The 27734-nt window shown below is 38.4% G+C and overlaps 2 protein-coding genes across 2 annotated transcripts; both read left to right on the plus strand.

Moving 5' to 3' along the window:
• Window positions 1-1383: 1383 nt before the first annotated feature.
• On the plus strand, window positions 1384-5109 carry LOC106180190 (solute carrier family 22 member 4). The gene is made up of 4 exons (XM_086994280.1): window positions 1384-1571; window positions 3336-3534; window positions 4102-4297; window positions 4548-5109. Exons 2-4 carry the CDS (start codon window positions 3347-3349, stop codon window positions 4653-4655), a joined length of 492 nt encoding a protein of 163 aa, XP_086850406.1. The 5' UTR covers window positions 1384-1571; window positions 3336-3346; the 3' UTR covers window positions 4656-5109.
• Window positions 5110-11047: 5938 nt separating this feature from the next.
• Window positions 11048-27633, plus strand: LOC106180197 (scavenger receptor cysteine-rich domain-containing protein DMBT1-like). Its single transcript, XM_087018804.1, has 32 exons — window positions 11048-11091; window positions 11592-11647; window positions 11911-12046; window positions 12387-12577; window positions 13043-13181; window positions 13291-13499; window positions 13870-14008; window positions 14118-14326; window positions 14687-14825; window positions 14946-15154; window positions 15495-15633; window positions 15743-15951; window positions 16311-16449; window positions 16577-16794; window positions 17171-17309; window positions 17474-17682; window positions 18032-18170; window positions 18300-18517; window positions 18887-19025; window positions 19563-19762; window positions 20151-20292; window positions 20495-20724; window positions 21266-21407; window positions 22098-22294; window positions 22484-22628; window positions 23027-23208; window positions 23855-23971; window positions 24484-24600; window positions 25010-25163; window positions 25655-25724; window positions 25932-26077; window positions 27007-27633. Exons 1-32 carry the CDS (start codon window positions 11048-11050, stop codon window positions 27044-27046), a joined length of 4902 nt encoding a protein of 1633 aa, XP_086874930.1. The 3' UTR covers window positions 27047-27633.
• The last annotated feature ends 101 nt before the right edge of the window (window positions 27634-27734 follow it).

The following is a 27734-nucleotide window of genomic DNA, read 5'->3' on the forward strand; positions in this document are numbered from 1 at the left end:
CACGTGGCCAGCACGTTGCCACGTCATAGCCACGTGATCCGACAGTGATGTGTTTGCTGGGAATAACATTCCAGACAGAGAGGTCGGAGTTTGCATATAAGTTGATTTGGTTTTGACATACATGTAGGTCCAGCAGACTGACAAATCAGACTCACCAGACCCTTAGCCAGCAATTTCAAAGGGGAGGGGGTATTTTTCTGAAAACGTGGACCTTTTATCGCGATATTAAAAAAAAGTGTCGAGTTTTATTGAAGGAAAACAAATGCGTTTATTTTTAAATAAACATTTAATTTGCGTAAAAATTTGAACACAACATTTCATAAGTTAAAAGAGCCATTATAATAATAATGACTACAATATAAAAAAATCAAATTTCAAGAAATCTAATTTTGACAGCACATGAAATGATATCAAATATCACAGGGCGAATATAAAAAAAATCACTCACTAGTAGGTCCTACAAAAATCTATCTGCAACTGCCATCATATCATCTAAAAACAGAAAAAAATGTTATCAAAAGGAGCAAAAGAGAAGCACTACCTCAATATTGTAAAATTAATTCAACATTGCAAAATACAAACTGGCACGATGTTAAAAGAAGATATATATCACTAATAAAAATTGATAAATCAAACCTGATATGTTTTCAGTAAAAAGATAATAATTCCAAAACATTTTCAAGACGTTTAACTCCTGAGTAACTTAATTCCTAAATGACAAAATGTTTTGTACTTCCTGATCTACAATAAATATCACATAAGAAAGAGAAATCACTGCATTTAAATGGATTACTCATTACAAGCGCAATGCTAAAACCTGAGTTTTGCCTTATCATTCAAGATGATGCAGCAATGCAGTATACACTGTAGCAATATATGCAGAGTAACTGAATACAACATGTATGCTGTGAAACACAGTGTAAAACAAAATAGTAAAATTCAACTGTCTCAGTAATGGACCTCATTCCCCCACACACTGACTTTGTTTTTGATGTTTCCTTACATCTACTGCAGGTGGCTCATTTTCTGCAGTATAAAACAAAAACACATTCTTTTATTATTTACTTTACAAATAAATCGTGCATGTCTATTTAAATAAACATAATTTTGCCTCGTGTTTTATCAACACATTTTGGAAGTAAGGAATTTTTTCTTCAGTGGCATCTACTGTTGTACTTTAATAAAAAATAACAAGGTACTGTTTCATTCAGAAAAAAAATCGGGTCCCTTAAGCGGCCTCCGATACCGACGCCAAAGTGGGCCAGACTCGGTTTTGTATCTGGAGTTGGTCAAACTTAAAAATGGATCTTTCAATAGTCTTTGCTATGCGCCTGCTTTGTCACTCTCTGGCCTCAGTTTCTAGCCACTGGTATCATTATGATCTCTTGTCTATTTTTAGTTATTGTAGAGGGCAGCACTGTACTACAGGCACACGTGTTTGCTTATCGCTAACTCGAGGCAGGTCATATCGATAATCTCCTTCTGAGGACATGGGGGGCATGCAAGGTCACACTATACATTGTAGATATGAAGGCTTCATTCCGACTCTGGTAGTTCAGACAAATTAACAGGTAAAAAGCAGGTTAAATCCAAATCATCGCGCAAAGTTAAGGTGCACCTACACTGTACAGTGTATATTACTACCAACTTGTGTGTGTGTGTGTGTGTGTGTGTGTGTGTGTGTAAAACAGTGGCATAGGTTTGCCTCCTTCCCTCAGAGTAAATAATGAACTGGGTTGGACTTGTAACTAGACCGTTTTTAACACTCGTGGTGTGAAATGCGTATTTAATAGCTATTTCAAAGTCATCCTACAGCCACTGCGTTGCTTCACACGTGTCAGTTCAGCTCTAGGACTGTGTGAAATAAACATGTTGACCATGGACTCCATAAGCGGCTGTCATTGAAAATGACATTCGCAGACCCTATCGTACTAGCTGTGGATCGATCTATCTCTGAGGAGATCTCGCTAAATTGCAATAAACTTAAGCTGAAAGCAATTTAGCGAGAAACCCGAAGGAGATGGATCGATCCTGTTAGACCGATCTAGGCATGGGAACCCAGTGTTAGACTATTGTGGAATAATGGCTCGGAATAAAACACGTTTACATTACGCGCGGGTAACCATAGGTTAAAAAGTTTATCGGTTGTAAAGTAATCGTACCAAGTCGGTTTAATCTCAGAGCAGTTGCCGCGCGCCTTCCTCCCGTCTTTCCTGAATCTTAGACTGAGTTCTCATACATAGATCCATCCATCTGGATCGACCTAACTCCCTGGGGAGTCTCACTAAATTGCCAGCAAATAACCGGCTTATATGTCTGTCACGCCTACCGAATCACCTAAGGGGTAAAGATAACTACTCCTAAACACCTTTACTGGGCGTGACAGATATTTAAGCCGGTCAAGTTGACAACAATTAAGTGAGACTCCCCATGGAGATAAATCGATCCAAATAACTGTGGGAATGGTCCTTTAGTCTCTACGACTTAAGGCACCCCTGTGGTCAGAATGAGAAAACGCACAATTTCAAACTTTTCAAACTCGTGCCTTGTACGAAAATGCTACGGCCTACGGACTTACGATTTTCAAAATTTATCAAAATCGTAGAAGCTACAGAGGCCTAATATGAAGAAGGGATTGGCCTCGACAATTTAAAGGAATGGTTAGATTTTTTGCCATTGTATAGTAAATTCCAATCCCAGTTACTGTAATTCTAATGCACAATTGATTTGCGTCTTTTTGTGATTCAGCTACCATTCTTCGCACGTACTAGCCGCAAACTTTTGTACACACACTGGACAATAGAAGTGTCACCCCCTGAATCAGAGTAATCAAATTTATTAACCTGAAGAGGCGGAATATAAGCAATGTCAGAATATCGATGCAGTTGAATTATTCAGTCAGAACCGTTTCTTTTGTGAAATTGATGTTATTAAAATGATACCAGGAGTATATCATTCCACAGTCATTTATCTCCCCCAAAATATTGATTCAGTAGGGGTGACACTTCTATTGTCCAGTGTGTGTTGTACATGTAGTAGTATAACTACTCTTTGAACACAGAATCCGCCAGCATTCTGTTATGAAATATTCAATGGCTGACAGTGTAGTTTTGTATTCTATTTCAGTAATACAAAAGTGGAAGTATTTGTTAAACTAAAGAATTGCGTATAATGGAAAATTTGTCTCATTTGTGTCTCTATGGCATATAATAATTTAAGATATCCCACAGGTTAGTTAAATAATGTAAGCGATCTTTCTGAGGCTTGTGATCGATACTTATGTCTTCGTATAATTTATAAATGCTTCAAATATTTTCATATTTACATGTATCTAGCCAAATGCAACATGGAAGGAACGAAGTTAAATGGGGAAAGTTCGAGCGACGACCCCAAGGACTTTGACGACATTCTTGTACTGATCGGGGAGTTCGGAACCTTTCAGAGATTAATTTACGCTTTACTGGCGTTAGCCTGTATGTTGCTCAGTGTCATTTACGTCGCAGTTGTTTTCATAGAGGAAACCCCTGGCCACAGGTAGGATTATGATGGTATAAAATATGATGTGCTGTATAGATAAGAAAATGGTTACCTTTTTACTATGACATACGAATATCAAATAAACTTTGATTCACGAAAAAAAAAATAACAATAAAAATAAAAAATAAAAAAATAAAAAAAAATTAATTAAATTGATTAAATAAAAAAGAAACAGAGGCAAAAGGAATGAAGTGGATATATGAGGGGCTATAAATTGTGAAACGTGTATTTATATTCGACAGGTAAACAAGTTTCGAATGACCCAAATCCATATCTCTATGCTGGATATCCCTCAAAGCTTCTTTTCTGTTCCAATTCAGCCCTTAAAATGACAATTAACATCCCTCCTGGGGATATTTTACTTTGAATCGCCAGGAATACGAATTGCCGTCTAAATAAAATAGGATTAGTTTAGAACTAAGCTAATTAGTTAGAAATGATAAGATATATTGCATCTACATGTAAGTGCAGAATTAAATTTAAATAAAAATCATAACCTCGTTTTGGAGGAAAAATGAATCTGATTCCAAAGTAAACGTGAACTATCAAAGTGTTTAATTCAAGATGCAAAATCCCTGGGCTTTTGAATGATACAAACAACGTTTCTATACCGAAAGAAACTGGAGTTGCGACACAGCAGTGCACATTTATACAAAATGTCAGCCACCAGGGGGACTACAGTCAAGACAAGACGGAACCGGAGCCATGCACGGAATGGGTGTTCGATACATCAACTGTAACATATTCTTACCCAATGCAGGTACCTGCATTTTTATTATTATATTTCTTTTATCATTTGCTTTCAAACAAGAAATTGAGCCCAAAGACTGACTTCAAACTTTGCGTAAAACAGTAATCTTGTCAGTACCTGGTTTTTTTTTTTTTTTGGGGGGGGGGGGGGCGGTGGGCTATAAAGCGTGTGACACACATGTGACAGTAACAGAATGTATTCACAGCTTAATTCTTAAAACAATAATTATCTTACACGAAAATGTATTTTTCCTTTCTAGTTTGGCCTCATTTGTACCGATTCTTTAAAACTGACTCAGTCTCACATAATGTTAATCGCCGGGTCGATCGCGGGTGCCCCAGTTTTTGGATCCATATCTGATAGGTAGGTTATCATTTATATTTATCTAATGTTATGAAAGTTCATAAAAATAAATCTTAAAATTTCAAATTTTCCTCCGACTGATTACATGTTTTCTTTACTGTGGTCAAGAAGCGGAAATGACGAGACTGGTCGATATTATGGCTGGTGATTACGACGGAGGTGAACATTAACTTTCACAATTGCTCAGATGTAAGATTATATTTATGCGAGTTATAATGCATTTAAGTACGAAATATTGGCTTATGAGAGAGAGAGAGAGAGAGAGAGAGAGGTAAAGATGGATTACCTTCTTCTGTATTTCACTTCAGTTTAGGCAGACGGTTTTCGTTGCTGCTTTCTCTGAGTGTTAGCAGTGTCTTGGGACTGGCGTGGGCACTGACACCCTCATATCTATGGGACATCATAATAAGGTTTGTCTACGGTGTGACGTCAGCGACAATTAACAGTGTGGGAACCACGGCTGGTAAGTTTGAAGGCAAACTTTGTGTATTGAACTTCACTGAAACAATAATAATAATAATAATTAATTCCTAAAAATTCAGATTTTTCCCCCCAAAAATGTGAGGAATTCACCACCTGGAGACCTTTTCCATTTTTTAATTTCCATTGCATAACCAGAATATTTTTTCCTGTATAAAGATTTTAGGTCCATTGTGTAGCTCGACGACCTCATGTTTGTGATGACCCATGTATGTGGCTGTATGACTCCAATAAGACATTCAAAAGAAGGCTGAATTTCTTTTGTGGCAAAAACTACAAAAATTGAAATATTTGATAATGGGATCGAGAATGTGAATTAAATCCTTTTCCTGTCAAATTCAAAGATAAATAAATAAATAAATAAATAAATAAATAAATAAATAAATCTGAATAAAGTGGTTTAGCTGGCAAAAAAATCGCTCATATTTATTTGACACTGCGTTACATACAGGAAGATAAGGCGTAATTTCTGCAAATTTATTTATCTTGTCCACTACACTTGACCTGCTGCTGTTAAAACCATCCACATTTCCAGGCTTAGAAATCGAGGCCCTGAAAAGCGTATGCTGGCTGGAACTGGTTTGGCTTATGTGTATGCAGCGGGCGGGGTGGTAGTAACGGGAATGGCTTACTTCCTAAGAGACTGGCGCCATCTACAGATCACGATATCAGCGCTACTATTTCTATAAGCCTTTACTCTTTTTTGGTACGTCAAACTTGTATTATTTGAAGTATTGGTTTTATCCTTTTTTATTTGATAACAAATTGCAAATTTACTTGTTGAATCATACGGAGAAGCAAAACCATATCTACATGTATGGGATCTCTTTTCTATTCATCGGAGACCAGAAAAAAACAAGGTCAGGGCTATGCGTGGTATTTGTCTTGAAGAGACCGTTGTTGTGTTGGCAGATAGCCTTTTTCAGCTAATTGTATTGCCACGTCTCTCACACAAACACGCACACACACGCGCGCGCGCGCGCTCACGCACTTGCACGCAATTTCCCGATCTTTTAATATTTTCCAAGGTGCCTCCCGGAGTCGCCCAGGTGGTTACTTACCAAAGGCCGAAAGAAAATTGCTGAGAAAATATTAAGACGAACAGCAAGAATTAACGGCACCGAGTTCCCAGAAGGACTTGTAGAAAAGGTGGAAATCAAGAAACCCCCCATCTACGAGTGCCAGAGCTCTATTACATGCACCAAACGTGATGATAAAGCTGCTGCTACTAATCGTTAATTGGTATGTGAAATACAAGCAGTTATCCCTACGTAGAATACATATTTAAATGGATAAGTACGTGCCAATGAACACTAATAAATACTAGTACATGAATAAGTTAGTTCATATGACATAAGATATTAAGGAGAACAAAATAATGAAATGACAAATAAAATAGACAAATACATCAAGGAATGAGGCTACTGCAATTATTCCTGGTCCCAGTTTCACATAAAAACGAAAGTCAGTTCCAGTGACTAACATCTTTGTTGGCAACGTTACCTTGTCACATGCACAGTGATTTCTGTAATAATTGCGTATGAGACTATTACAGAGAAAAGCCATCCATCTATGGAGATCACGTGGTCCGACAAGCACCGACAAGCACCTATTGCAGAATAATTACTATAACTGCTGTTTTTGTGGTAAAATAGAATAAATTACATTTCTATGAGTTGTTTACAATGCATTTATTGAGAAGTATAGATCTCATTCGAAGAGTTACTATCCCTTAATATGTTGGAATGCCAATACCAGTAGCTTTGGGTTTGAGCTGTTGTTCGAATAATCTATCAATATTTCAGGATCGTAATCGACATGGCGTACTATGGTATCTTCCTCCATGCCGGAAACATGTCAGGGAACCTGTACCTCAACGTGCTGTTTTACTCCCTGGTGGAGTTTCCAGCGTGTGCGCTATGTTTTACCATCGATAAATTCGGACGAAAGCGGCCTTATGTTATGTGTATGGTCATTGGCGGCCTTTCGTGTCTTTCAACTCTGCTGGTGCAATATTATGCAAGTGATGGTAAGGAAAGAGTTAAAAAGTTAAAACTTTAGATATAATACAGGTAATTGTGGAGAAGCAAGAGTGAATTTCATATAAACAATTACGTATTGATACAGTTACTTTCAGTAATCAAGGATTCATATTTTTGATTGATATTTAGCAGGTACCGGTACCAAACGGTCCCCTTTCTTTTATAACAAAAATTCTATTTCAGAACTAGAATCTACAAAGTACACAAAAATTGCATTATCAGTCGTGGGAAAACTGGGAGTGTCCGCCGCCTACTGTATCTTGTATATCTGGAGCATCGAAATATTCCCAACCGTCATCCGTAATTTCTGTTTGGGTGTGGGAGCCGTGTTCGCTGGCGTCGGATCAATCTTGTCTCCCATCATTGTAGTAAGTATATTATGGATTAGGTCCCAAATCTGAGGAAGATTTTTATACACATGACTGACTGGATGGCTCAAATGGTGCTCGCCTCCGGTGCAGTAGGTTGTGGGTTCAATCCCCGGCCGGGTCATACCAAAGACCATCATAAAAATGGTACCTACTGTGTCCTTGCTTAGCACTCAGCATATCAAGGTTCAAGTAGGGAATAAAGCCAGTACTGTTGAAGGACTGGTAACAGAGGGCCATGTGGAAGATAAACGCTTAACATGTTTACCCTCTTTAATTAAAGTTTAAAAAATGGTATATTCCCTGTTGATTTGAGCATCGAAATCTTTCAAACAAATGAAATCTACAAACATCATCATGTTTTTAAATGAAATTTCGATGCCTACTTGGTGATTGAGAAAACGGATGATTCACTGTGTGTGGATTAAGTTGTCAGAACTTTGAACCCGCGTGAAAGTGTCGTTGACTGACGAGTCCCTTTCGTTTTCGTTTTCAGAGAGACCTGAAGGTAGAGAGTATAGGAAAGGACACTTGTAATATTCGGAGCGATGTCTATATTTGGGGCAATATGTACCATTCCCTTGCCGGAGACGGCCAAGAGGGATTTACCAGAAACAATTGCAGATGCTGAAAAATTTCCCCTGTAAGTTTTGATAATACTGAAGATATAGATTAGAGGCTAAATTGCCAATTTCGACCGCAGGTTTCGTTTTACAATTAAACAATAAGAAGAGAGAGAGAGAAAATAAAAAGAAGAACGGAATTAAAGAAATGTTTATAATAAACATCTATTGTGAAATATTAATCGTATCCTAAAACAGTAAACTTGATTGCGTACGTGGTAAGACAGCTATGTGACTAAGTCATGTGTCATTTATATGATGAAGAGGCTTTAATGGATTGTCAAAATGCCATGGATAGAAAAAACGTGGAGTGTCTTATGAAACGATTTATTTTAAAACTTTTTTTTTTTGTTTTTTTAGGGGATTAAAATGCACAGCTGACGATTCTGAATATCAAAAGCCACCCTTGGTTGATGAAATCACACGAGTTTGACGTAACGCTGTACGACGTACTCATACAAATAATTATTAAGTTATCTATGTGAAGAATTCCACAGCGCATGGAAGATCCGTACCTATCATAATTTTCACGATTTGCTGCCATCACGAAGTTTGTATCTTTCACACGTCATTGTTGTTTTCTGTTTTTTTTTCATACACCGTATTTGCGTTATCAATTGATTAACATTAAGCCAAAGTCCTGTGTGTGTGTCCGATTGATGCCGTATATCTTAGCCTCCGCGATTATTCATCGGTCACCCTATTCTATCAATATTGGTTTGGATTTGAATGGAACTGTTAAAATTTTCACGAAAAATTCATGTCTTGCGACCAGTCAACATCACAAAAATGACATTTAATAATGGTGTCACAGTTGGTATACAAAGTCTCAAGAGTCTGTCCAATTGAATGTACAAGTCTAAACATTCAAAATACTCTCACGATACTCGGCATACAAAAGAGTCTTGCGAAACTTGCTGTGAATACAAAGGGTTACGGCGGCGCGTCTTGTCACGTGGCCAAAAGAACGGGTACTATTTCATTTGCAAGCATTACAACGGAGAGGATATATAAACGTCAAATTTTGTTCTCTAATCAGTCACAAGCCTAAGGCGAATCTTGATTTGGAAATTATAAATAAATATAATATACCCGATTCAATGTAACTGACAAGGTTTGCAATTATATTGTATATGTGCAGATCTAACGGCTGGATACGCAAACATGGTCATTGTCCAAGGAGGTTGGCTTAGCTATGTGGTCATTTGCCGGTGTGACAGGAATGGTAGTCCTAGGAATTGTACACCGGGATCCAATTTGATTACTACAGGTCAGGGTTAGTGGCAGTTTTGGGGTTAAATGTGAGATAAATGTCACCTTTACAAAGTCATGTGAAACGGACTAATGTTCCTAGAGGACTGCCATTCCTGAAACTCCGGAGTCAAGCGGCAAATGTACATTATACAGATGTACAAGTGTGTGTCCATCACGGTCGACCCCCATGCACCGATGTCCTTTTGTTGCATAATACCTAAACGATTTCCAGAGGCGGTTGGCAAAAGTCCGGCCAAATGCACTTTGATATGACGTCACTTGTGTTATGTTTAGATATATTCGCCCTTCAAGTTCCAATACATAACATGTATCTTATTCGCGTGAAATCCATAGATCCAGCGGAAATTATGGATGATGTTTAGTGTATTTGCAATGCTCTGTTTTTTACTGGCTAGCTGTCACTGTCTCTCTATTCCCACCTTTTCTTCACCGAGGAGGGAGGGGGTCGGCTAGTGGTACATCTGCTCGTTCTTGAGATATCCTATACAGGGAGCGTTATCTTTGTTAAAGAGGCATATAAAGCACGCGCATATGCCAGATCATTACCGATTGTTTCTAACAATTGCAACGTACGGTGTAGGTTCTAATAAAGTTTAATAGAACTAAAAGGATTATATGAACCAAAGAGTTTTGTTACATTATTTCTCTAAAGTGGGAAACAGAACTACGATCACACAATTTATATTAAGTATTACTCTTGATATTTGTAACACTTCTGTGAGATGGTTAATAATCATCGCCACATCTAAGTCGGTTGTTTTGTAAAACAGTCACAGTCTTTGGAATATACCATATATTTAAATAAACCGTTTGTCAATTGCTTAATAATTTTGTCAAAGCAAGACATATAAATTGTTTTATTTCTATTTAGGTTCTGAAGACATATATCTAGTCTTCGAAACATCTTATATTTATAGGAAAGGTGTAAGATTTTCAGAAAAAGGTTTCTGATGCTTATGAAGTTGCAGCACCCTGGCGTACGTGTCCGAGGCTTACGTTAGAAGGGTCCTCTGTTATCAGGTTGTCTCGGAAACAAAATTCACAAAAAGGGCCTTACAATATACATGTATGTGCGAGAAACGACCGAAAACTTTGAAAGTGGAAGAAGCATATGGCATTTGTATATTGACGTAGGTCTGTTTATTTCGTACATAATTGACCAGTTTCTCGATTGACCCCGATGCGGGCTGTTATTCTTTTGAATCTGAAATTATTTGATGGTCATTCTTACATGAGTCATTGACTCGTCAAACATCTAATGTCGTCAAAGGTTGATACATAATGTAACAGAAAAGTCGGATGGAATGTGCAATGTTTAAGCAGAAATGGTCAAGTGTTTGTAATGCGAAATGTGTCGAACAAAACAAATCTAGAAGATCGAAACGTTCACACCGACTGCCCTTCATGAATTCATAAATATTTGCACAGAAAATATTTTCCAAATAAATCCAGGTGGCAGTCGCTACGAGATAACTGCGGTTCACGCAAGCTGTGGCAATTGGAGATCCTGTGTTATAAAAAGCGCGGCAAATGGAGTTGGTCGCCAGTTAGCGTTCTGCGCGGCATCTTTCAGAAGAACTTCTGTTGGTCCCTCCAAGCAGGAGAAAGATGACGAAGTTCTTAGTAATATGCCTATTGGTTCAGGCCATTTGGTGAGTAAATTAAACTGATTACATTTCTTAAAACCCTTAGTGAAGGGATATTGTGCATTTTTAAGTTTTAAAAGTTTTCTTGCTTTTCCTTTTTTTAAGAGTAATACACTGATTCTGTTTCAACTGCATTTTCATATATTTTTCAATTATCGATTTCTTTTACACAGGTATCATTATCTTTATTTTAATTTGCAAATTAAATCTATATGTTTTTTCAAAACGTATCTCCGTGCGATACATACCTAAAAAGATGCACATGTGTTTAACAGCATAACGTCTGAATAAATTAGCTTTGCGTATGAGAATAATAGAAAAAAATAATTATCGATAAAGTAAACCGAGTAAATGGATCGATAAAAACATACACTTTTCAGTCAGAAATAGAAAGGAAAGAAGACGATAGCTACATATTATATATAGAGTACTTTTTTGTCGAAGAAATTTTCGGAAATATTGAAACACCATGAATTTTAATGGATTGCCTTTTCCTCACTCTTAAGGCATTGTCACGGAAAGAGTTTGAAACAACGGAGGTCTTTGTCATTCGAGCCTGAAGGTAAGTGTGCCAAAATACAGATAATCGATAAACATAAAAAACTTTAAAAACTTTAGATAAGATATAATTTAGCAAGGAAGGGATTCAAATTGTTGAAATGTCCAGAAAAAACCTAACAGGAATCATGCACCTTGTATTTGACGAAACGATCGAGTAGAGCAAATTCATCGGTATTACTGCTTATGACCGTGTGCTATGTGTAGTTATTATACAAAAACTCCTGTGACTTCGTCAGCATATATTTTCTTGGTTTCTAACTTCAGTCCGGCTTGTGGGTGGGTCTCACGCCGCAGAGGGACGTGTCGAGGTTCGTCAGGGAAGCGGTAACTGGGGCACTGTCTGTGATGACAGCTGGGATAGCAACGATGCCGCCGTGGTCTGCAGAATGCTTGGTTACGAGTAAGTGTAAGACACATTCTGTGTTTAATTGGCGTTAAGGCATCAAAAGTGCGTGGTTCTGCGTAATTCTTGATTCCCTTACGGACATTTCCTAGGGTCCTATAGGAAGTCCTGTAGAAAATTCATCCGAAACACTGGGTTCTATAGCACATATTCACTAGATAGAGTCCTATAGGAACTCCTGTTGAGTCAACAGAATTCCTAAATATTGACTGGTAAACCTCCGTTGATTGACAAATGAATCTGTATTTGTTTATTAAATACACTTAGCTAAAGGAACTGTTGAACGCTATCTTTTGTCAACTCTCCTTCTTTCTTTATCGTTTTATTGTCATTTTAGTGCAAGCAATGCAATCGCCTACAGCCGAGCTCACTTTGGCCAAGGAAGCGGGGACATACACTTGGACAACGTCGCCTGCACGGGGACAGAGTCCTCACTTGCCAGTTGTTCCTCGAACGCCTGGGATAGCCATAACTGCGCCCACAGTGAAGACGCTGGCGTGCAGTGTCAGACCACTACGACAAATGAGGGTAAGTGTCGCTGTTAAATCAAGGTGGGATTCAGTATTATAATTTTAGAAAAGAATACGTGGAATTCATATGTTTATAGACGATAATGAAAAAAATACAATATGATATAATTAAGAAATGGAACTGAAAAATAAAAAAGGAAAGGAAAAAGAAATAAGAATTTTAATTTTTATTTATTAAAATAAATAAATGTACTGCGATTGAATACAAGGTAATGCATTCCACATAGACAAGGAATCCTTATTATCATATTATTATTAGTAGTAGTAGTAGAAGAAGTTTTAAGTAGAAATATGTTTAAAAAAGCTTAATGTTGATCCTTGTTATTCACGTTAAGTGTCGATCTGTTTGACTGGGGGTTCGCGGCCAGAGAAAAGGAGAGTAGAGGTCCTCTATAACGGCGTTCACGAAGAAATACATGCAGCGATTAAAATCTTACTGATTTTCAACTGCATTCCCTTATAGTTGAAGTAAGATTGGTGGGTGGTGCTCATGACGGTGAGGGAAGAGTGGAGGTCCTCCATAACGGCGAATGGGGAACTGTCTGTGATGACAGCTGGGATGACAACGATGCTGCTGTGGTCTGCAGAATGCTTGGTTACAAGTAAGTAAAACCTTTACTTCACATTCGTTTCTCTTATTAACAACGAAAACAGGATGCATAAATACAGGGAATTTCAGTAAATTTTTATTCATTACACTTTTCTTTCTAGCCCCGACGACGCCGTTTCCTTTTCACGCGCTCAATTCGGCCAAGGCACTGGATCCATTCTTATGGATAATGTCGCCTGCGGTGGAAGTGAGGCCTCTATTGAAGCTTGCGGACATAACGGTTGGAGCTCACACAACTGTGCTCACTCTGAGGATGCTGGTGTCAGTTGTGTGGCTGCAGAACCTACTACGACACCTCCAGCACTGCCTGGTGGGTTAACAGAATGCTTTAGTTAATAGCCAATTTTAAAAAATGCCCCATATTCATTTTAAATAATTCTTACCATAGACGCCACGGCACTTTATGGCCTATAAACACGGTTAAGGGGCTATTAAACAGTTACGTTCAGCATGTCAGATAAGGCAACATTATTTCGGATAAAAAAGTAAACTACCGGGTAATAAAGCGAAACTAAACAAAATTATGTCAACATTCAAAAGCAATATTTTGGCTAATTAATTTGCCTTTTAACTCACAACGGAATTTGAAAAAATGTTACATTTTGTATAAAGCATTGTGTACATAAACAAATATTGAATACATTAAAGTCGGGTCAAATTTTATCTGCATTTCCTTGCAGTTGAAGTAAGATTGGTGGGTGGTACTCATGACGGTGAGGGAAGAGTTGAGGTCCTCCATAACGGCGAATGGGGCACTGTCTGTGATGACAGCTGGGGTGACAACGATGCCGCTGTTGTCTGCAGAATGCTTGGTTACAAGTAAGTAAAATCTTAACTTCACATTTGTTTCTCTTATTAACAACGAAAACAGGATGCATAAATCCAGGGAATATCAGTTAATTTCAATTCATTGCGCTTTTCTTTCTAGCCCGGACGACGCCCTTTCTTTTTCACGCGCTCATTTCGGTCAAGGTACTGATCCCATCCTTATGGATAATGTCGCCTGCTCTGGAAACGAGGCCTCTATCGAAGCTTGCGGACATAACGGTTGGAGCTCACACAACTGTGCTCACTCTGAGGATGCTGGTGTCAGTTGTGTAGCTGCAGAACCTACTACGACACCTCCTGCACTGCCTGGTGGGTTAAAAGACTGCTCTCTTCTATAACCAAATTGAAAAATATCCATATTTGTTATTAGATAATTCTTACTATAGACGTCATGGTACTGTTATGATCTATCAACACTGTTTAGTGACTCGTTATGGTTCTGTTCAGCATGTCAGATAATACAACATAATCACAAAAAATTTCAAGTATATTGACTGTTAAAGTGAAACTCGACAAAATTATGTGAGCATTAAAAACAATATTTTGGCTTATTTGTTTGCGCTTTTTAATTACCGTGAATTATGAAAAAAATTCATATTTTTTAAGAGTTATTTACACAGATATTGATTAAATAATGTCTATCCAAGTTTCTCCTGCATTCCCTTGCAGTTGAAGTAAGATTGGTGGGTGGTGATCATGACGGTGAGGGAAGAGTTGAGGTCCTCCATAACGGCGAATGGGGCACTGTCTGTGATGACAGCTGGGATGACAACGATGCTGCTGTGGTCTGCAGAATGCTTGGTTACAAGTATGTATAAGGCTTATTTTAGACAACATCAGTCAATTTCATAGCAGCCCTTAAAAGTGATTTCATCTTCGGTTTGTTTGGAGAAAATAATCATATTTGGTTTCCTATGTAAAATTCCAGCCCGGACGATGCCGTCTCCTTCTCCCGCGCTCATTTCGGTCAAGGCACTGGATCCATTCTTATGGATAATGTCGCCTGCGGTGGAAGTGAGGCCTCTATTGAAGCTTGCGGACATAACGGTTGGAGCTCACACAACTGTGCTCACTCTGAGGATGCTGGTGTCAGTTGTGTGGCTGCAGAACCTACTACGACACCTCCTGCACTGCCTGGTACGTTTAAAGAAATTTTTAGTTGATAACCAATTTAAAGAAAATGCCCCATATTTATTTTAAATGATTCTTACCACATACGCCACGGCACTTTATGGCCTATAAACTCGGTTAAGGGGCTATTTTAATACAGTTATGTTCAGCATGTCAGGTAAAGCAACATTATTTCAGATAAGAAAGTAAACTGGATTTATGTCAAAACCGATATTGCAACTTATTTATTTACCGTTTTTACTCACACTAAATTTTGAAAAAAATGTTCCAAATTGCACAAAGAATTATGTACACAAACATGGATTAAATTAATGTCTCTCCGAATTTTATTTGGATTTCCTTGCAGTTGAAGTAAGATTGGTAGGTGGTACTCATGACGGTGAGGGAAGAGTTGAGGTCCTCCATAACGGCGAATGGGGCACTGTCTGTGATGACAGCTGGGATGACAACGATGCCGCTGTTGTCTGCAGAATGCTTGGTTACAAGTAAGTAAAATCGTTACTTTACATTCGTTTCTGTTATTAACAACGAAAACAGGATGCATAAATCTAGGGAATATCAGTCAATTTTAATTCATTACACTTTTCATTCTAGCCCGGACGACGCCGTGTCCTTCTCACGCGCTCATTTCGGCCAAGGTACTGGATCCATTCTTATGGATAACGTTGCCTGCGGTGGAAGTGAGGCCTCTATTGAAGCTTGCGGGCATAACGGTTGGAGCTCACACAACTGTGCTCACTCTGAGGATGCTGGTGTCAGTTGTATAGCTGCAGAACCTACTACGACACCTCCTGCACTGCCTGGTGGGTTAAAAGACTGCTCTCTTCTATAACCAAATTGAAAAATATCCATATTTGTTATTAGATAATTCTTACTATAGACGTCATGGTACTGTTATGATCTATCAACACTGTTTAGTGACTCGTTATGGTTCTGTTCAGCATGTCAGATAATACAACATAATCACAAAAAATTTCAAGTATGTTGACTGTTAAAGTGAAACTCGACAAAATTATGTGAGCATTAAAAACAATATTTTGGCTTATTTGTTTGCGCTTTTTAATTACCGTGAATTATGAAAAAAATTCATATTTTTAAGAGTTATTTACACAGATATTGATTAAATAATGTCTATCCAAGTTTCTCCTGCATTCCCTTGCAGTTGAAGTAAGATTGGTGGGTGGTGATCATGACGGTGAGGGAAGAGTTGAGGTTCTCCATAACGGCGAATGGGGCACTGTCTGTGATGACAGCTGGGATGACAACGATGCTGCTGTGGTCTGCAGAATGCTTGGTTACAAGTATGTATAACCTTCAAGAATGTAACACTTGCTAAAGATTTTAACAAATAGCAATACATGATAAATAAAATAAAAACATTTAATATTAACTTCATGCCATCTTGATGTCACCCTTTTAAAATTTCAGTCCCGACGACGCAGTTTCCTTTTCTCGCGCTCATTTCGGCCAAGGCACCGGTTCAATCCTTATGGATAATGTCGCCTGTGATGGAAGTGAGGCCTCTATTGAAGTTTGCGGACATAATGGTTGGAGCTCACACAACTGTGCTCACTCTGAGGATGCTGGTGTCAGATGCTTTATTCCAGAACCCACTACACCGGCTCCTACAACTCCTGCTCTACCTGGTATGTATACACAATAGTTCATTAAATGTTCTTTTTCTAACATTTGTCCGCTGTATATTGGCTGCTTGTGTATTTTCTTTAAACTACGTGTTAGTAACGAGTTGGTCAGACTATAAAGTATACTGGTATTTAATATGTGTATAGGTTACTTTGAAGCTATGGAGAGCTTTTTAATGAAACACAACGTGTTTTTAGGGCTCATTAAACCTATTTTTATTATTGTGTATTTAGTTTTTCAAAATATATTTGGATATAAATAGATATCGTAAACATAATGCTTTAAACATGCAACATTGCTGTACGTATGTAAGGCGCCAAGACACATATACAAGCAAACCACCTTGCTAAACTGACAGTAAACTACATGTCCTTGCAGTTGAGGTAAGATTGGTGGGTGGTGCTCATGACGGTGAGGGAAGAGTTGAGGTCCTCCATAACGGCGAATGGGGCACTGTCTGTGATGACAGCTGGGATGACAACGATGCTGCTGTAGTCTGCAGAATGCTTGGCTATAAGTAAATATACGATTTTTTTTAACATCACCATGTTTTCTCTGTTACTCTTACAGCACACAATGTGATATTGAACAATTTCTTATAATGACAAAAACTTTCGTCGTGTCATTTTGGGGAATTCTTCCAATAGTAAAAACAACTACGTTCAAAATTTAAAATTTCAGCCCGGACGACGCCGTGTCCTTTTCCCGCGCTCATTTCGGTCAAGGTACTGGATCCATTCTTATGGATAATGTCGCCTGCGGTGGAAGTGAGGCCTCTATCGAAGCTTGCGGACATAACGGTTGGAGCTCACACAACTGTGCTCACTCTGAGGATGCTGGTGTCAGTTGTGTAGCTGCAGAACCTACTACGACACCTCCTGCACTGCCTGGTGGGTTCACAGATTATTCTGTTCTGTAACCAAAATGAAAACCAAATATTTAGATAATTCTTACTATAGACGTCACGGTACTACAATGACCAATTAGCACTGTTTAGGGACTCTCTACGGTTTTGTTGAGCATGTAAGATGACGCAAGATAACAAAAAAAAAAAAAAAAAAAAAAAAAGAAGTAAATTGTGAAACTAAGCAAATTGTGTCAACATTAAAATATATTTCAACATGATTGTTTACACACAGAATGGATAAAAAATGTTCCACTTTGAATAAAGCTGCGTGCAAACCAATAAATAGTGATTTTATTGAATGCTTGATGATTTATAACCACATTTCGTTGCAGTTGAGGTAAGATTAGTTGGTGGTGATCGTGACGGTGAGGGAAGAGTTGAGGTCCTCCATAACGGCGAATGGGGCACTGTCTGTGATGACAGCTGGGATGACAACGATGCTGCTGTGGTCTGCAGAATGCTTGGCTATAAGTACGTATATTTTCTTTTAAACAGCAGTATTGTTTCTTAAGAACTACCTCGGCATATGACATAATACTGGGTAATTTCCAATAATAATAATAATAACGGATTTGTCGTCATTGGTTATGAACATTTCAGTCCCGACGACGCCGTGTCCTTTTCCCGCGCTCATTTCGGCCAAGGTACCGGTTCAATCCTTATGGATAACGTCGCCTGTGATGGAAGTGAGGCCTCTATCGAAGCTTGCGGACATAACGGTTGGAGCTCACACAACTGTGCTCACTCTGAGGATGCTGGTGTCAGATGCTTTGTTCCGGAACCCACTACACCGGCTCCTACAACTCCTGCTCTACCTGGTATGTATACACAATAGTTCATTAAATGTTCTCTTTTAATACTTGTTCATCCGCTGTATATTGACTGCTTGTATTTTTTAAATTTAAACTACATGTTTGGGTAAAGAGTTGGTCAGACTATAAAGTGTACTTAAAATTTGCATAGGTTACTTCATAGCTGGAGAGCTTATTAATAAATCTGAATTTAGGTCTCAATAAATCTATTTTTATTATTGAGTATTTAGTTTTTCCAAATATATTTCGAAGTGGAAATCGTAAAATGCTGCGAGTGTGAAAACAATGTTTCCGACATGCAAAATTGCTGTATGTAACGCGCTAAGACAATCAAACCACCTGACTATACTGACAGTAATCTGCATGCTCTTGCAGTTGAAGTAAGATTGATGGGCGGTGAACGTGACGGTGAGGGAAGAGTTGAAGTTCTTCATAATGGCGAATGGGGCACTGTCTGTGATGACAGCTGGGATGTCAACGATGCACAGGTTGTGTGCAGAATGCTTGGTTACGAGTAAGTGCTGGGTCGCTTTCTTTTTTTACGAAATTTTGGTCGTTACTAAAACATGTGATCAGTATCAATGAAGAACTTGTTGAACTGTACGATGACATCGTTAACTAATTTAATAGCCAGCTCTGTCACTGTCTTGGTGTGCAAATCATTTCTAGGTCTAAAATGAATGAGTAAACATAAGTTTATTTAATTTTTTTTAATGGTGGATTAAATAATACACCAGCAGATACAGTATGCGACATAGCATACTAGTACACCAGAACGTTACATATTGAAAGACAGGGAAGAAATCAAATAGAAAAAAAAATAAAAAATAATAATTTATAACTTTTAATGATTCGAAGTATTAAATATATAATTAAAATTCTTAAATATATCATTAAATATATAGTTTTAATCATGCGCTGATAACAATATCCTATAAAGTAGAATTCGCTTATCAAATATTTCTGTTACCGTTTTTTTCGATTTGAAACAGCATCAATGTATTTGCATTTGTGAAAGCTGTTTATAGCATATTTCCAAAAACCATTCCAGTCCCGCTGACGCAGTTGCATTTAGCAATGCCGAATACGGCCAAGGAAATGGATCAATCCACATGGATAACGTTAACTGCGATGGAAGTGAAGCCTCTATCGAAGACTGCGGTCACAACGGTTGGAGATCACACAACTGTGGACATCACGAAGATGCCAGTGTCAGATGCTACTTTGTTGAGCCAACAACACCAGCGCCAAGTATGATAAACCCACCGTTATGGATTTGAATTGATAATTGTATCATTAATATATTTGTGTGGAATTTAAGACAGAATTGATTTGCCGCCTTTTGTTTTTCAGCTGTGAATTGCGTGCTTTTTCAGTTCGTTTTTCGTTTCTCAAATTTATAATAATTTATGCTTCTTTACTTTTAATTGCCCAAGGGATCACACAATAGATATACTTTCATTTTGATTGATAAGATGGTGGTGTCCCATTTATAAATTATTATTAATAAGCGAGCACATAACTCTGCCTGGGAATTCTTTGTCGTTTCTAGTTTTTATGAAAATATTCAGCAGCAATCAAATGAACATGTTAGACTTCCGATACTTATTGAAACATACTCATCAAACCTACATTTTAGTTGTTGTCCGATTGGTCGGAGGTGCCCATGAGGGTGAAGGTCGAGTTGAAGTACGCCAGGGTGACGGCGAGTGGGGCACTGTCTGTGATGACAGCTGGGATGACAACGATGCCGCTGTGGTCTGCAGAATGCTCGGTTACATGTGAGAATTCCATGAGTTTTAAAGCTTCAATCTAGTGTTGTTCTGTAGCTAATGTTGATGGCCTGTAGCACTTAAATTTTATGTCATTTACGCCTTTTTTGCTATCTTGTCTAAAACAAAAATCAGCCAAAGGTAATTGCATGTTTTAAAGTATAGTTTAGTCAGGTCTACAACATTTGACTCAATACAATTGCTTTTGTAGCGACGGCGACGCCACTGCATTCAGTAGAGCTACGTTTGGCCAAGGCACCGGTTCCATTTACATGGACGATGTGGCTTGTACTGGCAGTGAAGGTTCTCTGGAAGAATGTTCTCACAGAGGTTGGGGATCACACAACTGTGCTCACTCGGAAGATGCCAGTATCAGTTGTGTAGCCGAGGAACCTGAGACTACACCGATGCCAACACCGTCAACAACTGCTGCCGTACCTGGTAAGTGGAACTTTTAGACACACGATGAAAAGTATGTCTTAATATAGAAAAAAAAAACTTTCATTCATTATTCAGAAAGGATTATACTCAAACTGAAATTAATTACAGAACTGCAATACAAATATCTGTTCAGGAGACCCGAGTTTGTCGTCTTTGAATCCCTGTTGCAGTACCAGAACACCCAAATATGAAACCAGGCGACATTAACTCATGGCGATAAAAAATAAACACGATAACTTTTTATTGTTAGTAATTTTCTCAAGTGTTGAATTAGGTCCTGTTGTTGCATTAATATTAAAACAACAGGTTGTGTTTATCGACGAATCAAACATTTGAACACATAGCTTTGAATCTAGTTATTAAAGTTAATAGGGGACATTCACACGATACCTGGGATGCGAAAACTTAACAGTATGTAATGACCAGGCGTCTAACAGTTCTTATATACTGCACTATACCGCACTATATTTATATATACCTCACATAATCGTACAATCCAACCTAATCAGCTACAAATAAACGTTATTATTTTAAAAATCAGTTTCAGTTCGACTTGTCGATGGTCACCACGAGGGAGAGGGACGCATTGAAGTGCAGCGAGGAGGTAGTGGCTGGCACAGCGTTTGTGACGATGGATTCGGTGACGAAGAGGCAGCAGTTCTTTGCAGAGTGATGAGCTATGGGTACGTGTTTTTAACTAATAACTAATATGAATAATGGTGCCAAAATAAATCGTTTTGTAGAGACATTTTGTGTTTTTTAACATGTGGGGGTATGAAATTTTGACACCTTAAGGCCAAACTTAGGGTGCTTTCACAGAGATTTAGATCGCTCTAGAGATTAAGATTTAGACCAGACGCTTACAGACAGTAATCTAGTGAGACTCCCCACAGGGATAGATCGATCTAAAAATCTATGGAAATGGGGTGTTACAGGTAAAACACATTAAGTCTCATTAAAACAGTCAAACTTTATACTAACTATACACGAAAAGAGAGAGAGAGAGAGAGAGAGAGAGAGAGAGAGAGAGAGAGCGTAAGGAGGAGAGAGTAAAAGCCGTCGTGTTTTATGAAAAAAGAAAAGAAATCGCAATTCACACGAATAAGATATGATTCCTCCGTTCATGGTTGATCGAGACGAGGAGACCACTAATGACGATATTTTAATAGTGATTCATCAAAACGTGACTTAATATAAAAATGAGTTATCATCATAACCTGCGTTTTCCCCATTTTTGTTTATTGCTTCATGTATTGGGAGTTGTATTTGAAGTTATTTGACCATGTATAATCGATATTGAACAATCGAGTACCAGTTAGCCAAGTGTAAGATAAAGACAGTACAACTAATATTACGGTTACGTATCGAATTAGCTACACTGGTGCCGTGGGACTTCAACGCTCCTATTTTGGCAAAGGCAACGTCTCCGTCGCTCCATATAAATTCCACTGTAATGGCCTGGAGAATTCGCCTCTTGAATGTGTTAGAGAAGTTCTGGATGGCGAGGCCGATTGCGACCGTTACCACACTGCAGGCGTGAAGTGTATGGTTGCATCAGGACCGTATGAAGGTGCGATGCATTTTACCTGTGATACATACATTAATTGATGAAGTTCTTGATTTAAGTACCCATCTTGTACAACGTACGCTGAGTCTTAAGCTTTCTATCGTTACTTAGAATGCGCAAATCGTTATTACTGCATGTGCAACAATTATAGAGGGTTTTATATTATAAGCATGCCCTTCTTTGTCTTTACAGTGCGCCTGGTTAAAGATGGCGTTGAAAACAGTGAAGAGGGCCGATTGGAAGTGAGAAACAGGGAGGACGGACATTGGGGAACTGTCTGTAGTGACGGCTTCGATGAACGCAGCGCTGCAGTGGCCTGCAGGATGCTCGGACACAGGTACTCTGATGACAGGGGTAACGAAGCTGAGGCTCCGTGTAACAGAAAGTCCGCCCTCCATTTAGTTATAATGGTTAGGGTTAACCGGATCTAAGTGGGTCAGAATCTAGGGTGAATGAACTGTTTTTGTAGTATTAAATTCACTACATGGGACATGTACCCAGTGCAGATGTACATTCATGCAGATATTTAATTCATGCATAGGGGCCTACATGTATTTGCATGTTAATATTAAATATATTACTGGACATTAAATGAAATCTTAATAGACGTTTTGAATGTTTTTGCAGTTTGTTAACTTGAAGATAAGTTGACTAGGCTTTGATAATGTACAAGTACCTGAAATTATATCCCCAGCTGATGAGAGTTCCTTTGAATCGTATCAATTGTTTTTACAGCGGAGAAACAGCCTCTGTGATGGTTGGCGATGACGTCACTCCAGGCAGTGGCGCCATCTTCCTTGATGATGTATCCTGCCGCGGAGACGAGCTTTCTCTGGATCAGTGCTACAGCCGCCCATGGACCGTTCACAACTGCCGCCACGAACAAGATGCCGGAGTGAGATGTATACCTTTTGAAGGTAGGGGTGGGGTCCAGCGTTTGTGAATTTTATTTTTTTGTAAAAAAACGAAAGAAAAAACACTTTCCGTTTTGGACAAAAACAGAAATAAATCAATTATTGATAACACCAACCGTACAAAATACATATATTGTGGATTTAAAAGCCAACCATTCATTTTAAATTAAGAAAACCGGGCATTTACATTTATATTTTTCATCCCATTAAAGTGACCAGATTTCCATACATGTTTTATTGGAAACTGTTTGCAGTTTTGCTGGATAAATAGCCCGTATAATTTGTACAATCAACAAAACAAAGTGTCATGTAGGGCTTACATATAGTGGTATATGTTTTTTATAAAGTATATCGGCGGAATTTACAACGGTGTTTCCACCGGGGGGTAGGGAGGCAGCACGAGACCACACGAGGGCAATTCATGTACCCCGTTCTTCCTCGTAAAAAAACGACCAGTAAGATGTAAACGTGTACCTTTCCTGTACCTTCCATGCTGTGTCAGAACTTAATTTGGCCAAAAAAGAGCAATGCTTTTGATCCGCTAGTGTATGTAGTATATTTATCCATACCCATTATTACCACTTTGTATTTCTTTCTGTTTCATACCAGTGATATTATTTATTTTTGATAATACCTGTTATTGTTGCAGACGACCCTTGTGAGGCTTTGAGCTGCGGTGAGCACGAGGAGTGTGTCTTGGGCGATTTGAGCGCCACCTGTGAATGCGTCGAGGGATACCTAAGTATTAACGGCTCTGCTTGCGTAGGTGCGTATACATATAATACTATTATTGATACCAATGTTTAGCAAGAGATGATTTGTATTTAAGGTGTCGTTATTTTTTTTCAAAAGTGGTTTGGACTCATCTTTCAAATAGACGTTATGCCTTATAATTACTCAAACGTTGAAATTAAAATGAATATACATTAAATATAATGTGACAAGATGATGGAATGCATCTTAATTTCTTTATCAATAAAGAGGAGAAAGGGAGGTTTAATGGTTGCTAATATCTCGGAAATATTGGGAAGCTTTAAGAACAACATGGGGAAATATTCAGGTCAAAAGAATACAATATATGAAAGAAAGACAGGCTAGATTTCTCAGTTTGACAGTAAAACAACTTTCACTGCTAGATAAATATAAAAAGAAATGTTTTTAAAAATGGCACCCGCTTTCAATTCTTTTCTTTTTTCCAATGTTTTTGTTTTGTCTGCATACATGTATAAGCATAAATTAAATAATGAAGTTCTTTATACTACACAACGCTTCTTCTAGACGTAGACGAATGTGCCGCCAACCCATGTGACTTCAATGCTGTCTGTGTGAACACACAAGGAGGATTCAACTGTACTTGTAACGACGGGTACAGAGGAGATGGCAAAGTCTGTGCACGTAAGTGTGACGTCAGCAGAGCTTGGTTTGATGTAACGTACCGTATTACCTTAAAAACTATGACTTTCAATGCAATTTTCTGTACAAAAAGTATGCGAAACCAGTGATATTACTGTATAATCTACTTTAAAATTGCACGTTGAACAAGAATTTCTGTAAACAAAAATTGCATATTTTACAATGAACCGTGGGGTGCTACACAGACAATTGTGACGTTGTGTGTATTGTGTCGTGACGTCATATGACGTAATGTTATAAAATGTTAAGCAGCGTACATGAAATTGGAGCAGCGCACTGTATTGGACGAGGCATGTTTCGCGTCAGATGGATCGTTCTTGCTCTTTGTCATTATCCTCCTTTGAATATCTTCTGATCCGTATAAACATGACATAAATTTATTTCATTCCAGCCCTTCCTTGCTCCACTGATGTATGCTACAACAGAAAGGTGGACGAAACATGTGAAGATCTAGAAAACGGCAGATACCGATGCGTTCTCCAGCCAACCTGTGCCACAAAATGGACTCAGTCTTGTAAAAAGGCACTGTCCAAGGAACTATGCAGGTGGACAACTGTTAATACACTTAATGAAATGGGGACATTGGAAATTATCATTTAAACATTAATTGTGGACGAAATAACTGACGTAGTAATTAATAAAAGGCAAACTGTTTATCTTTTTTTTATGAGACTTCATCAGTGTCACTAGAGGATTCATAATTTTACTGATCAGAGGGGTTTGGTGGGAAAAGAACAGAAAGAAAAATTCCTTAAGCTTTCTTTGGCTAAAGGGAACAGTCATAATTTACTGTTTACGGCCAAGGGGATTTATTTTCATCTCTTGGCAATGGCAAAGGAGAAATCTGCTTGGTTGTGTCTCGAATAGCTTCTGTACAATTTTTGGGGCGGCAGAAACGAGGTTACCTTCAAAGCTAAATGGAGGATATCCACTGTCCTAACCAATCTTAACATTTTTATAAGATGTCTATATAAAGCAATGAACAAAAAAAAAAAAAAAAAAACTTAAGATTTAAAGTGTGTCGACATTTTTTCAGCGTTCGTTGTCCAGCCAATTGTTCCTCTTCCGCCGGAAAGGTTTTCTCTGATGGCGAAAACTATGCAGCTGTAAGTTGTTAACACAGGTGTACGAAATACGTAGGATTTGGTAGATATAATTTATGTTTGGATAAGTAATAAACCTCTTCTCTATAACTAATTACGGCAAACTTAATATCGGTGTGCTTTTCTTCCTTAAAATTGTTCCTCATTCTTAAGTTGATTGCTTGGTTGATAATTTTTTTTACTAATTTATCAATTTATTAATTTTTGCAGGCTTCTTCCGTGTGTCTGTCAGCTATCCATTCAGGTGTTGACCCATTGGCTCACGGTGGCTTGTTTACCATTCAACACACCGTGGTAGCCGAGATGAACAGCCATGAATATCCCGCCTCCGACAGTAACGGCATCTTGAGTAAGAGGTAAGAAAATGCTTGTCTATACTTTTAAAGAAAAAAAATCAGCAAATGCCGTAGTAACGTGACAGAAATTTCCCCCATGATGGATAGTCCGCTTCCCATTCATTTATACAGGTAAGCCTCGCCCTAGATTTTGACCCACTTAGGTCAGGCTAACCCTATTCATTGTAACTGAATGGAGGGCGGATTTTCTGTTACACGGACCCTCAGTTTCGTTGCATTGGAGTGACGGGAATGGTAGTCCTAGGAATGGGATTCCGGGGTCCCATTTGATTAGTACAGATTAGGGTTAGTCGTAGTATTTTAGTTACCAAGAAACACAGAACGTTTTATGACGTTATCATAACGTCACTATACATTTGTTATATAAACGTTATGGTAACGTTATAATAACGTTATGTGTTTGATGATTGGTATATTGGACAATTGTCACCTGAATAAAACAATGGGGGACAATCTACGGTTCCTAGCAGACTTACATTCCTAACGCACCTGGACTTTTTCCACTTTTCTACAACATTGTTCATTTATAGGTGTTTGATAGCATTGATGTCCGTGTTTACACACAGCAAGCTGGTTCGCTTTGTTCTATTTGCCGTCACATACACTGTGCATGAGTAATGTTTGCTGTGATCAGCTGTGGCATCAGTCACCTGGATGGTTTAAACTTGTTTAAAACTGTTCCTTTCATATTATGTGTGTTTGAAGGATTACGGTTACTACAATTTGCCTTATTCATATTCTTCGTTTCCAATTACTCAAGGGCTGCACACGCCCCCCCCCCCCGGGCCTGCCTTGGGGGGCAGGCTGGGCAATATATAACTCTAACTATCATTTGGGTTGGTCGATAACGTGCCTGAACCCAATTTATATATATATATTTTTTTTATTGATTGCTTTATTTTTATATTTGTTGTTTTTTCTAATTCCAGGAAACGAACATACCACGGAGATGCTTTCTTATTCGTCTAAACTGGACAATGAACAAACACAGTGGGAAAACAAGAAACACGTTACGACAGGCACTTAAGGGCATACTGGTACATCCAGATAGACGCTGTCATGATTCCCTCGATTATATTTAAGGACGCATTGCTATATGTTTTATGGGGTCTTACGTGGTTCTATGATTAACGTATACCATGACACTCAATATTCTTCTATTTTCTTTCTCAGTGTGACTGGCAAAGTATCACGGTCACATTCTGTTAAAGTAGACGGCTTCCCTCTGGTTCAAGCAATTCCATTTTCCGAACACAATCTATGTTGAGGGCGGGGTCTACTACTAGTATCCACTGTGACTGAGTTGCACGCGTGACTTAGGAAACAATCTTTGATGAGCAATGACTTTTTCATTTCGCGAAGTTAATTATATAAGCATCTAAGCTGTTCCCCACGACGTACGCTTTATAGTGGTATACATTGACAGTTTTACTGTATTGGGAATTAATGGCATATCATGTTATTGTTATCTTTCCATGTGGAGGTTGTTTTGGTTTTTTAAATGATTAATTTCTTCTTATGAAACGGTTTACGAACAAAAATAAATTATGTCTCAAACATGCTCTCGAGTTTCGAGTAGTACATTTGGCAATCGCTACATTTCTGACGCATAGACACGCACGTACTAACGCACGTACACGTACACACATGCACGCAC

This window comes from Lingula anatina, chromosome 8, assembly GCF_051362555.1.
Source record: "Lingula anatina isolate TDL-2025a chromosome 8, LinAna3.0, whole genome shotgun sequence".
Taxonomy (NCBI): Eukaryota; Metazoa; Brachiopoda; class Lingulata; order Lingulida; family Lingulidae; genus Lingula; species Lingula anatina.